This window comes from Bombus affinis, chromosome 16 (genome assembly GCF_024516045.1).
Source record: "Bombus affinis isolate iyBomAffi1 chromosome 16, iyBomAffi1.2, whole genome shotgun sequence".
NCBI lineage: Eukaryota > Metazoa > Arthropoda > Insecta > Hymenoptera > Apidae > Bombus > Bombus affinis.
Genome location: NC_066359.1, coordinates 4,353,271 through 4,367,073, shown reverse-complemented (window position 1 = coordinate 4,367,073; position 13,803 = coordinate 4,353,271). Strand labels below are relative to the sequence as shown.

General features: G+C 44.3%; 1 protein-coding gene across 7 annotated transcripts in view; it reads right to left on the bottom strand.

Moving 5' to 3' along the window:
• LOC126925679 (alpha-mannosidase 2) overlaps positions 1 to 13,803 on the bottom strand; it is a 167,931-nt gene that overhangs the window by 69,006 nt on the left and 85,122 nt on the right. For 6 of the 7 annotated variants that reach the window (XM_050741478.1, XM_050741480.1, XM_050741484.1 and 3 more), the window contains one exon: positions 9,133 to 9,582. In XM_050741478.1, the coding sequence (XP_050597435.1) occupies positions 9,133 to 9,420 (288 nt within the window). In that variant the 5' untranslated portion in view covers positions 9,421 to 9,582. Of the gene's footprint in view, positions 1 to 9,132; positions 9,583 to 11,761; positions 12,066 to 13,803 lie in introns of those variants that run through there. The other variant, XM_050741481.1, reaches the window with a different exon arrangement.

Here is a 13,803-nt window from a genome sequence, read left to right as displayed (position 1 = left end):
GAAGTTAGGCGACCTTCTCTAAGTACATTCCATCGTTTTACATGGCTTTCGTATCTAAGTGCAGAAAGCACTAGCCTCGTACATGTCAGAATTTCGCACGGAATACACATCGTCACTGATCTAGCAACAAATATGAAAAGAAACTTGTTTCTACCACTTTATATTTATCGACTGAAACGGTGCAGTTTGTCTGAAACGTCTACGTGGGAAAAAGTTGTGCCAATTAACTGGCAGACCCAGCTGAGAGTCAGAAGTTGGCGGGGAACTTCTACCTTTCAGCTACGATTTTTCCATTTTGCTGAAAAACTGGTCGGTACAAAGGAGTGAAACGATCATGCAAACTGACAGCAGACGCTTACGTTCGTTAATTGTATCGCCAGTGGCGGTCGCGATGAAATTACTGGCAGCAAGATTTTCGCTTTGCCAGGTTAAAACAGCTCTAACGGCATTAGCCGTGTTTTCCTCTTGCTTTTATCCGTCAGCGGAAAAACAACCAGTCACCTGCAGCACGTTTACGCGCAGGGCTGGAAAAATTCCCGAAACTATCAGTCGCCGTTGCAATTGCAAAAGCTTGTGACCCGAATCTATCGGCTTGCGCGAAAGAGATTCCCCAAGGGATCCGTTAATCCCCGTCCACGGCGTGTAACGAAGAACCTAAACTCGTGAGTCTAAGTAATCCTGACCCGGATAAAGGTAGAATTTTTGTTCGTTGGAATTTTACCTTTCCACGTTTCCAATTATTCTTTTTTCTTTTCCCTCTCTCTCTCTCTCTCTCTCTCTCTCTCTCTCTCTTCCTTTCTTTTTTTCTTTCTTTCTTCTTGCAGATGACGTTCGTTTAAAAATCGCTCGATCGAGAAGGACGCGACGACGAGGATCTGCTGGGAATCTGACGGTGAAGCAAGAGTCGGAGAGGAATAAGAGAGAAAAAGCTGCGGAAAGTAATCCCGGAAATGCCTTTGCAAATCAGAGTGAGAGCGTGCCTCTTATTTCTGTCAGCTCGAACAACCGTCCGCTTTTTCCTTTCGTTGTCTCTGTTCCCCTCACTGACGTTCTATAACCGGCTCGCTCGAGGACCAGGAGGAAGCACGAAGGAAGCGGCAGATAAGATGGAAAGAAAAAGAAAGCTGAAGCACGGCGGGTCCTTTGAGAAACGTGCTGCGTTCCCCGCGGTCCTCTACAGCCACGATACCCTTTATGCCAGCGTATATAAAATACATAAGGGTCCTCGAAGCTGAAGCTGCGCGAACAGAGAAGGTTTACCCCGCAATTGAAGCAGTTCGAAGCGACACGGCCGGCAACTTTTTGTCCTCGTGGTAGCTGGAAAATAAGATTCCCACAGATTCTTCGACGATCACATCTGTTTCTTAATCTTCGGGTTCAGAGCTATCCAGCCGTGGTTACTTGGCCAGCCCACCGATTGACGCGTTGCGGTTGCCTAATTGTCCTGTCGTTATTTAGTTAGTGAATTATCACGATCTTTATGGTGCTGTAAATATCACGGACCGAAAGTGTCAGCTTTGACAATGTCACATGAATCTAAAAGAGTTACGTAACAAGTTACGCGGACAAGTTTGGGCTACATTTCTGTTGAGTTTTGATTATACAAATATATATATGTCGGATTAAAGTCAGGATTATGGGGATGGGCGTTTAATGAATTTTCGTTGGAATTAGCCATTGCCGTGATACAATGGAGAGTTTATTAGCACGGGCTTATTAACAAGATTACGCACTAGTGATGATGACCTTAGGTTCGAAACGAATCCGCGGTCACGGGATGGTAAACGTATGTTCTCGCACAGTTCAAGTCTAACTCTTTATTAACTAGATGTGATGTATTCGCTGGTTGTAAGGTGGCACTGTCATTCGTCGATGAGATCGTACGAAAGAATGAATCTCCGTCTCGACGATGTCGTCGAGGAAAACTATATTGGGTGGGTCTAAGGATATGAGATCCTCGGATTCGTCAAAGAAAGCTTTCTTTCCAAAGGAGAGGGAAATTAGCGCTGTTGCTAATTGGTCGATCTCCATATCGGCGTTTTGAAAGAGATGCTGGCCGCCCTTGAGGGGAGGTTGTTGACGGGGGGCAACGCTCGTGGAGGATAGGTTTCTCCTATCTTCCCGTAGTTGCAACAAAGTCTATTTGACGGACTTCGCTTGACTAAATCTTAAGATCTATAGCGGGTCCTTACGTTAGCTAAACATACGCCACAAAGGCATGCCGACACCCGGCGATCATCTTACCCGAAGGACAAAATCTGCGTGTGGCGGGCCGCGGGATAGAAACTATTGAAGTATTTACTGCCACGTATCGCTACGACTATTTCTTTTAAGGAGAGGTATAGAGTTACTCTGTGCCTTTGTTAGATAAAACGTTCATCCCTTTGACCGCGGCTACGTTCGGCGACTGATTGTCGCCTCGAGCCCAAGCTCATGATCATAAATCTCGAACAATCGGAGCGGCATTCGTTTAATCCAAGTTACAGAGTTGCGGTATTCCCGCGAATCCAAGGAGGAGCTCCGGCGTTCTTTCATCTCCGACATATATATAATAGGTTTGATTAAGTTTGATTAAGTTTGATTAAGTTTGATTAGGTTTGGATTACGTTCGCACTGGTTTGATTAGATTTGATTCAATTCAATCAGTTTTCGATTATATTTGATTACGTTTGATTAGGTTTGATTAGGTTTGAATTAGATTGTTAGTTAGATTTGGTTGGTGCTCTATCACGATCTTTACACTACTGTAAATATCATGGGCCGAAAGTGTCAGTTTTGACAACGCCAGATGAATCTAAAAGAGTTACGTAACCGCGAACGAGTTTAGGCTACATTTCCGTTGAGTTTTGATTATACAAATATATATATAATAGGTTTGATTAAGTTTGATTAAGTTTGATTAAGTTTGGTCAGGTTTGATTAGGTTTGATTAGGTTTCAGTTAACTTTGGATTGTTAATCAACGGACGAAGGAAGAGGAGAAGAAGAAGAAGAAGAGGAAGAGGTTAGCGATTTTTCTTGAGACGGACAGAGCAGAGTCCTCGTGGAGACGCAATCCTCGGAGCGGAACGATTTCATCGAGCGTGAAGAATAAGTAAACCCGTGCGCGATTGGCGGCCCTTAAGCTCTCTTCTTCTCTGCGGGCCGCATAAAAGGCAGTCGACCGTTTCTGCCTGTAATCCCCGTGGGCAAAGGACCTCGTTATCGGATTTGCTGGCGATGTAATCGACCGCCACGACCCGCAAAAATCTGATTCATAGCGACGAGACGCGGTCGTGTCGCCGCATAATTGCCTTTAGACGAAGGATCAACATATTTCTTCGATCAAATCTCGGTTAACTCCGCGATAGGACCCCTTCGTCAGTGATGCGAGAGATCATTAAACGGCAGAGATTTCGTTTGGGTTAAAGTTTGGATTGGGTGGAAGTTCCATGGATTTGCTCCTGCAGATAAACTAATTACTCTCAGCGGAACTGAGACTGTAAGACAATAAGAGGTAGAACTTCGTGAACTCCGAACCACATGATGCAAAAATCATTGACGAATTTCTTTCGATTTAACATCGAATGAATTTTGGATTTCTATTCTTTCATTATTAAACGCGCACTGTACGCGGTTAATTAAAATTAAATCGATAAATTACTATAGACATTACGTGGCAGCCGGTATCAGTTTCAGTTTTTTGATCAGATTAGATCTCGGTTACGAGATCTAGTTAAGTCCAGGTCTAACGCCTCGTTGGGTCTATATTAAGCCTACTTAGATGCAGATTAGGCCTGGTTAGGCTTTGATGTAGATCGAGCCTGATTATGTCTATATTAGGCCTGATTAAGCTCAGATTATGCCGATGTCAGTTTATGTTGGTTTACGTAGCATCGAGTCTGCTAAAGTTTCAAATGAATTCGGTTAAGTTCAGATTACATGGCTGATTAAATTTACATCACGTGCCTGCGCGAATTAATATTAAACCCGATTAACTCTATACCCCGACCAATTAAGCGTAGATCAGGCCAAGTTGATTTTATATTGAACCATATCCAGCGTACATTTCACGTAGTCGCATGTACATTGCGCAGGATTAAGCTTACATCATGCCGTTTAAGTTCACATTAGGCCTGGTTAAGTCCAGATTGAACCCGGTTAAGCCCGGATTAAGCTTGGTTAAGTGCGAATTATCCTGGTTATCCTCGCTGAGAGTCTGCAGATCCATATCCACGGCTGGAAAGCAGGTCATCGATCTCGAGCGAGAACTCGTCGTCGAATAACGAAACAAGAGAAGCCGAGAGGAAAGACGAGGAGGACGTCTAGTCGATCTGAGGAAATTCGATCCTCGCGGCGATAACGGACAGGGTATTATTTATATTTCAGAGAGAACCGGTCACGCGCACCGCTTCAATTTCATCAGCATAAGGAGCCGGATGGACAGTGGGTTTCTGCCATTGGAAATTCCCAGGCGAAGCTGTGTCACGGACATTTCGCATGGGGTACAAACGTACGTCCCTGTCGAGAGTCGGCCGAACGATCGGATTAGAAATTCGATTGGGATTCGAATCGCGGGAAAATCGAATCCGCAATCGTGAGATGCTGGCGGCGTGTCGTTGCCATCGATGCAGTCGATGCGCTGTGTCGAGAGCCAGGCCGTTTCAAAGCGTCACGTCTTTCAGAGGATACCCGCACTGCTACGTGTCTATCTTTACGTAGACGAGCATACCGTGTTCCTCTTTGTGGCTGGATGCAGGGATACGGAATTATGGCTGGAAATTCGACGAGTTTACGGAACATGCCAAGTGCAGGCTCAAAGGTTCCCGAAATTAATTGCTTCATGGGGTTTATGGGTCAGTCGTTCGTCACAGAGGATCTTGTTATGGTTCAAGCTACTAAGGGCTTGGATGCTACGCTCGCCAATCTTTCAGGTTAAGACCGTAATGCTACAACCATTTGTCAGTCGTGTTTTAAAACTTGATGTGATCCAGTTTTGGTAAAACTTGAAGTCAACCGAAATCGAAGAATTTGATCGAAGTAGTCAGTTGCCACAGCAAACCAACAACTGCTCAACTTCCAGAAACTAAAGTTATCCAAAAGCTAATCCAAAGTCAACTCAAGTTGAAGAATCCCAGGAGTTGCGAGAAAATGTGAGAGGAAGCTGACGTAGTCTTCGTCTCTCGTCCACTAGGTAGACCATAACCTTCTGAGAAGCCTGAGGAGCCAGGCGACCTTGGAAAGTTTCATCAGAAGCCACGCGATAGAAAAGGGGAATCCAAACGAGAGATTAAAAAGCGGCTTCAGCTTGGAAAATCCAAAAGTAATTGGCCCTGGGGTGTATAAGCTGGACAGGTAGCGAGGATGGCGAGATTTCTGGCCGGTCGGAGGGTGCAAGACACGAATATTCGGCTCAAGTATCACGGAGGGCGGTGCAGCAGAGGTTCAAGGGTGCCTCGAAGAAGACGACCGACGACGGATATGAATTTCTGGAAAGGTTTGCTTAAGCAAATTGCGAGATGTAGTCTGTCGGTGTACGACAGACACAGAGAAGGGTATGAGAAGAGGAGGGAGGGGGTTGAAGCCTAAATCGCAAGAGCCTGCATCTTCGTTTCCATCTTCTGTTGGATGACGCGCTACCCTCGGCGACGCGCCACGCTCGGAAAACAAATTTTCCACTGTTGTATAACGTCGTCGCGTCTCGTCCGGCGATTTCGTTCCCGCCATTCTACAGGGTCGATCAAAAGTACGATTCCGTCTGAAAGTCTCAAGACACACGTTGTGCTCGCTGCACAATTGGAAAAAGATTAAACGGACAACGAGGGTGAACAAATATTTTCAACAATTTCAAATTTTCAATCTACAGCAAACAGCAAAGTTTCATCAAAAATAGAAAACACGCTAAGAGCATCAAACGTGATTCCACGCTGAAGCTGCACGTGTTGCTGCACTTAACCTCAAATTAAACTTTAACAGTCGTAAGCGCGCCAAACAAAGAAGGTCGTAATGCAGATAATTCGCCATACTTATTTCTCCTCTCGTCCTATCATTTACTTGCAATCGCAATGGCTTCCATATTGGATTGTAATCGCAAATTCCTAACCTCAAATAAAAACAGCTGAATGTCCAGTAAATACTTCTGACGATTGCATTGTGATCGTATAACACAAATGCAAATAAAAATGTGAAATTTTCGTCAAACTTCTCGATTTTAGGGAATAAAGTATGGAAACTAGCGGAACTCGTGATTAACGCAACTACGCGTGTCGAGTGCTCGTAATCAACACCATTGCGATTGTTGGCCGCTCAATCTCGCGTAAAGTGCACTCTACTTGGAGCGCGCGCGCGCAAGCTGGCGCTCGTCGAAATCGTTTCATCCGGTGATTATTATCGAGGAACGAACATATTAATTAAAGCCGCTCGATTTGATCACCGTCCGGCATAAACTTTCTACGAACGATAATTCAATTTACCGAATGTTCATAGCCGGTGCGTTTATATTACGTCCGCTGAATTTGCCGATTATACAGGGCGTTTCAGAAACTACGTTCGGTCAAATGTAACAGACAAATTTTCGCTCTTAACTGTACAAATTGATCGTATTTCGCGGATTCTAAAGACATGGTCGTGTGAAGTGTCCACTTTCGACCCACTGTTTCTATTCTTCTATTAGCTTTATCGTATTCTAAGTTAACAAAATACACCCTGTGCACTGTGCAACGAACCTTCGAAGGTGATTTGTCCGGAGACGAAGTCTCGAAGAGGAATATTTTCTTTTAAATTACCTTTCTCACTGATCTTATTCCGTAAAACCTCGAAGATTATGCAGGTACACTCTGTATATATGTTGTATATGTTTTTGCACGGTAATCGAAACAATTTGAAAGTCCAAAGCAATTGAACGGTTTAACTCGTTTACCTTCGCGACGAGCATCATTTCGTCACCGAATTGCCTTTCACAATTGGACGCAATTGTACGTCAACTAAGACTTCCGGTTTCCGATCGCAATTAATTCGAATCATCCGTTTAAACTTGAACTTGCAAGTACGAATCGGTGGATTGGTAGAATCGATGATTCCATGGAATTCAATTGATTGAAACTCTGACGCAGGCTTTGAAAAATATGCGAGCGATTTTGAAAAAAGAGTAGAAGGTAAATATTAAGCTGGAAAAATCGTGACGCGCGCCATTGGAATTTTTTTCAAGAATTGATCAACTATCAAAATTCTATCAGCAACGAGATGAATAACCTTATAAATTGTCGGTGGGACGTGCGTGGGTTGCAATCGATGTTCATCGATGGAAGAACGGGTGAAAAATAGAATGCAGGCTGTCGTCCCAGTTTAATCTACATACGCAATTATCTGGCGAACTACTTGTTTAGAAAAATATTTTCGATACGAAATGGCAGAAAATTGAAACATCCTGTTAGAACGATCGGTAATTGGATTCTAATTATTCCGCGATCGTTAATTGGATTCTCATAGTTTACAGCGTTTCGATTATCCCATTTCGAAAACCAGACTATTTGTATTTTAATAAAAGCATCGACCATCGTACAGCATGATCGAAGTATCAGAATAATTACGAACGAGATACAACAAGGGCTGCGTCAAACGTCCTAAGGACTTTTCGATATTTCGATTTATTTAATATCTAAAACCCCATTCGATACCCTAAAGTCGAATATTTGGACATTTAATAGCCCATAGTTGGATATTAGGATAATCGACACGCTATACTTGGACATTTGATACCCTGCGAGCCCGACGTTCCGATATTCGATACCCTATGTTTGAATTCTTCGCTACTTGGATATTTGATACATCAATAGTTACATATTTGAATATTGGAATCCATTTAACGCCTATGATTTTACCTAGCAACCAACGTTTGGATATTCGAATCCACTCGGAACCAATCGCAACCAACACGAACGTTGGCATTCCTGGAGCAATCTTAAGCCAAGTGCAATTTCAAAACCATCCGCGACCGAACCCACAGAGACAAAACAACGCGTGCAAGCTGATGCGCAAGGGAATATACGGCAGAAATTCGAGCATCTCGTGCGTTTTCACTTTCCCCTGGCCAATTTCCCGAGGATATTAAATTATCCGAGACGCGAGCTATTCTCGTTCGAATGCAGAGGCCGGAAGAAGTTGGCGAATTCGCGGAGACTTACGAACTTTCCGGCCAGGGAGTTTAGAAGCTCGAGACAAACTGCTAAATTATTTTCGATTCAATGGCTCGGCAAGAAAAGAAGAAAAGCAGGGGAAGCAGGGAAGAAAAAAGAGGAAAAATTCCTTGTTACAGGGGTCGTCCATTAAATCGGCAAAGTCCGCAGACTCCCCGGAGGGTTACGAAGAAAGGAAAGTTTCACGGCTAATGACGCGGTACTTTTAAAACGACCGGACTTACGCGCTGTCCCTGAATCATTCTAACCACGGGAACATAAATATTCGGCTGCATAGCGCGGGAATTAATTGAAAGACCGCGTTTTCCTGCTAATTGCTCTTTCCGAATCCTTCAAGGCGACAAGTTGTTCCTCCTTCCAGTTTCTCCTCCTTTCAAAGCAAACAGAATTTTCGCTAAAGTATAAAGGAAGCTAACAGAGGGACTCTTTATTGAACTTTTCTTTATGTTACGCTATCTGAAACATTTTAAGTTGCGTTATATTCTCTGGGATCGTTGAGTCGCGAAACGAACAGTTCCAACCGCAAATTCTGGCATATTAGTCCAATACGTTTCACCAGGGAAAATCATCTAATCCTCAAAGGACTTGATCAAAGATCCATCAAATTTTAATCGAGAATGAATCAAGGTTAGGTCATTGCAAACCTATAAACGCTAATTATTGTACTAATATTCATCGGGAGTCAACGAACCTCAAAGAGCCAGGCCAAAGGCCCGTCAAACTCTAATAGCTTTCTAATCGAGATCAGCAGATTGGTCGAATGTAACACGAAGAACGTCGAAACGACTATTTCAGAAGCGAATAAATCCTATTGGCTCACTAATGAACCAAATTTTAGTCACTCGAATCTCCTAGATCCTAAGGAACACATCAGCAATCCACTTGCAAGAGAATATCGTCGTTGGATTTCCATTTTACCTAGAAATTCGCCGTCAGCCGTGTGAAACAAGCTCACTCACCTGAAAGTCGAACTTCCTGAACTCCTGTTGCGTGTCGATGTTCACGTTTCTGGGCACGATGACTGGACAGGTGTCCAGCGAGACCTTCGCATCTGGAGATTCAACGTAGTCCGGCGTGATGGAGGTCAGACCTCGATCGTATCTCAGCTCCTCGTTTAGGATGCCGGCAGATGGACCTGTGGACGGCGCCTGTGCCTGGTTCACGTAGTACAGACACAAGAGCAGAGTCAAGAGAACCACGCAGGCGACGAACACGCGGCTGGAGCCGCGTCGGAGGATCTTGTACATGGCGCAAAGGCGGGATTTACTTGTGGGCGAGCGTTGCTCGACTTCGATTCACCTGGTGCCGCGATAGACGTCCGATCCCGTGTCGGTGATGCTCGAAGATCGCGCCCCGACTTTGCTGCCGTCGTCTATCGACTTCATGGGACACGTCCGCGCTGACACGATCTGCAAAGGACAAATTTTACATCTGTTTAGAGCCACTGGATGCTTGCGATATCTAACGATATGTACTGTATGAATCTCAATTTCTCGTCCATTTTACATTCACCGGTTGAATAAATGTCAGGGTTCAGTTTGGATTTGGCGCGGGACAGATTCAAAGTACACTGGCTGTATGTTGCAACTAGGTTAGGATTTTCACCTGGCTAAAAAGGCTTGCGAGCGTTTACGTATACATAACGACGACACATTTTGCGTTTCTGGGTCAGTTGCTGAATTGTTATGACGACTGCATTAGATTCGGGTTAGGTAGAAGCGTGGATGTAAAAGCAGGCTCTTGCTAAGTCTGACAGATGGGGAAGCTTGTAGACTGGCGGAAAAGTGTATCCAACGGTGGAATAAAGAATTTCTTTCTTACGAAAAAGTATCTCTGCAGACGTCACCTTTCACCGAACCTGATAAAATCCTTCGGCAAAGTATCGCGGAATTTATGGTTGCTGCGCGACATCGCTTTTAATCGTCGTAAACGTATTTGTCATGAGCGGTCAATAAAATCTTTGCACGGACAGATGAAACTTGCAGACGAATGAAAACTATCTCTGAACTGGAATGGAATAAAATAATAAAAAAAAAAGAAATAAAAAAATGTCAAAATTCCCATTCCAAGTCGCAGTATCGGAACGAAGGCTGACGATTTATCGGGCACGTTCGCGCGTCGCTGTATATTATTGCCGGGAATATCGAGAGTCCAGGAGCGAGATCGAATAGTATCGGAAGAAGAGGAGGAAGGGAAAAGTAAATAGCTTCGGCTATGAATTACGAGGGCATATACAGAGAGAAAGAGGGGGCCACGAGGTTGATTAAACGTCCGCGAAAATTATGACTGACTGTTTCGACTGTCCGCGAAATTGGCCGGCTCCAGCGATCGATACGCGTTCTCGCATCGATGACGAACGCGAGCCGAATTCTCCGCACGAACTGTTTCGATCTCTCCGACGAAACGGCCACCGATTTTCCTTCAGTTCATCGGATAAATTCCATACACTGTTTTACAGAAATTTCAAGTCCTCTATGCTTATGTACATTAATCCGATGCTGTTTTACATTTTATTTACATCCCTTTTTGCTTTTCCGCCTTTATCTTTTTTTTTCTTTTCGATCTTCGTTTCTGCTGTTTCGTCGATCGTCGGAATTCGTGACACCGCAAACGAAAGCGACAGAAACGAAATTCAAAACGTACGATGTCGTGATCTTTGCAGTCGCATAATGGCAAAGAAGGCGAACAATTTCGATAACTGTAATATTTGAAGAGTTGTTGGAGCCAAGAAGTTTCTAGTCTGATCACAGAGCTGGTAAAAATTTGAGGAGCGCGCGTGACCGCGGATTGAAATCACGAAGAAAGGAGGAACGAGGCGAAGGAAGGGGCGATCCAATTCCAGCGAGAACAATAAATACGACCTGGTGAACCAGAGACACGGTTTCCCAGAAACCTTCTGTCTCCCGACGTAAGGTCGTTTCGCACGCGATAATCGATCCAACCTGTCACCGCGACTTCGCCTGGAGAACCAGTCGCGACTTATACGTTGAAAACCCGAATATCCACTCTGTTTCAACTCTGGCCGAACTTGCCACGAAACACAAGTATCTACTTTCGTAGCAGCGTATCGTTTCGTTTCATCTACTTTTCGTAAGATGAACGATAGTTGCCTGGGAAAGAGGCCAACGATTGCTTCTATTTCTCGTTTATTTCGAATCTGATCTATTGACTTGGCAACTAAGTGGTTGCGCATTTTGTCAATACCATCTAATCACAAAATCCGCAATCACTTAGTTGCCAAGCCAATAAATCTAGCTTACCTCAAGGGAACTAAATGACCGTGATTTTTAATACAACTTAAGTGCGGTTTATAGGCAACTGCATCAACAAACCTAATAAGTTACGATGTTTAGCGTAACTTGAACGCGACTTGAAGCTCAAGCGTAGATTACACTGTTGAAAAGAGTTCTATTAATTCTTTATTTCTAGCTATAGGAGTTGCACGTGCATTTCTGGGTCTCTATATTTCCTGTAGGCGCATGAAAATCCGCAGTCTAATTATCATCGTGGTTCAGCCAGCAGCACGTAAAGTTCAATTTGAAAGAATTAGCCCTATGCACGAAGCGACGATTACCACGAACGGCTTACCTTGCCTTGAAAAATCCCCTCGCTCTCCAATCGCGGATCAACGAACGCTCGACCTTCGATTTCGAGTCTGCTCGTTGGAGAGGGGCGCGGACGAGCGAGATGGTCAGACGGCAGAGGGGCGGAAAAATAGGGGTTGGCGCGACGAGTGGCCAGCCGGATTCAAGCTGCCGTCCCTTTTGTTCGACAAGCAGACGTGTCGAGGGTGCTCTATCGCGATTCACTCGATGCGCTCGACGAAACCGTGGCGAGGACGCGGCCTCCTCGCAACGTGTGCAGTCTGACGCCAACAGGAATGCGCCGTTTCCTTAATTCGATTTACCTCGCCGTTTTCTCCGCTTTCCCTACTTTCCTTCGGATTTCGTCCCGACTGTTTTTCTTCCTCGAGCTGTGCAGGCTGTTTTCGGCGCCTGGATCTTCCACCTGCCGTCTGAAGGTTCAAAGAGGACAGTTTACGTTAGCTTTGTGGGTCGTTTGTGGGTACACGCGCTGATCGATCTGTGGCCGAGATGTCTCCCAACACGCGTTCGCGGGAATAACTTTGCGGCTCGTCTTGGATTCGTATTTTTGTGGGTCATTTGTGGGTACAACTTTGTGGGTCATTTGCGGGTTCACATTTTGTGGGCCACTTGTGGGTATAATTTTGTGGGCCGTTTGTGGGTACAACTTTGTGGGCCATCTGTGGGTTCACAATTTGTCGTGAAATTAGCGCAGCACTAAATATGAGACACGTTTTATCGGTAGGCCTTCGCGTGTACGTTTCGCGAGGTACGTTTGTGGGTCAAAGTCGATTCGCGTTTTACGGGGCACACGTACTTGGCGTTCGATTTTTATCAATCGTTGCACGTGTCCAACGACTGAAACGACTGAAGCCATTACGAAACCAGGAAACGCCATTAACAGCAGAAAATGGACATTTATTAAAAAAAAAAAAAAAAAAAAAAGATAGAGCGACGGCGATAGGAAAGAGCTACGAGCTCGCTGGCAATTATCGTATGCTAATAAACGTCGAAAAGGATCGACTTATCGGCAGCGAAGAAAATCGTTTAGAAGCGAAACGACCGCAACGTAACGCCAACAATCGATGCCCGTAACGGGATTTTTTGCACGCGGAAAATCTCCGTATTGCTATTCGATTTATCGCGAAACCGGCGGTTTTATCGAACAATACCAATTACTCGTATGTTAATAACGACCGGCGTATATCGAATCCTGCCGGCCCCTCCCCGCTCCAGGCTTCCATTCTCCGCGACGATTCCATAAACAACAGCGGCGTGTGCGCATTTGAATTTTAAAAATAGGCTGATCGCGAGCTCGGACGCGAATCGATTCATTGGCCTCGAATATTTCGGTTCGACTGTTTGTTTACGATGAACAGGATTGCATCCGTCCCAAGTGGAAATTCGAATTAAAAGATGAGGAGTATTCCCTTTCTCTCTCTCTCTTTTTTTTTTTTTTTTTTTATTCGCAATATACTTTTTGGTTGAAACAGAGAAGAAAGAGAAATACGGAGAGAGATGGATGATTCCTGTGGCGGATCTCACGGTGATTTAATTTGAAGATTTTATCTTGATATTTCCCTTTTAATCTCGGACTGCGACTCTTTTAATTTCTGATTCGTATCGGCCTGCTGCGTTTACCTTATTTCCGACAGGATGTAATCTAACTAGGAAATGTACGATTAACGATTTGATTTGCCACTGTGTTATCGCAGTTGCGTACGGCGGAATATTATGACACGATAAAATTGATTTTTAGACGGCGATGCGGAATTACGAGATCGACATCTGTTAATGTCAAACTGTCATAACGCGGCTTTGTTACGTGAAAATCATGATAGCCAGTTTGTGCGGTTTCCAAGTCGCGGACCAAGTAAAGCAAATAGCCCTGTGCATCGAACACAGCAAACAGAGAAATTTGAATTTTGATGAAATCACGTTTAAATTTCTCAACGAAGGATACCGACTTATTGTTAACATTTTTCTATTTTAAGACTGTACATTTGATTGTAAATTCTTTTCAACACTGAACATTCTAATCGACAA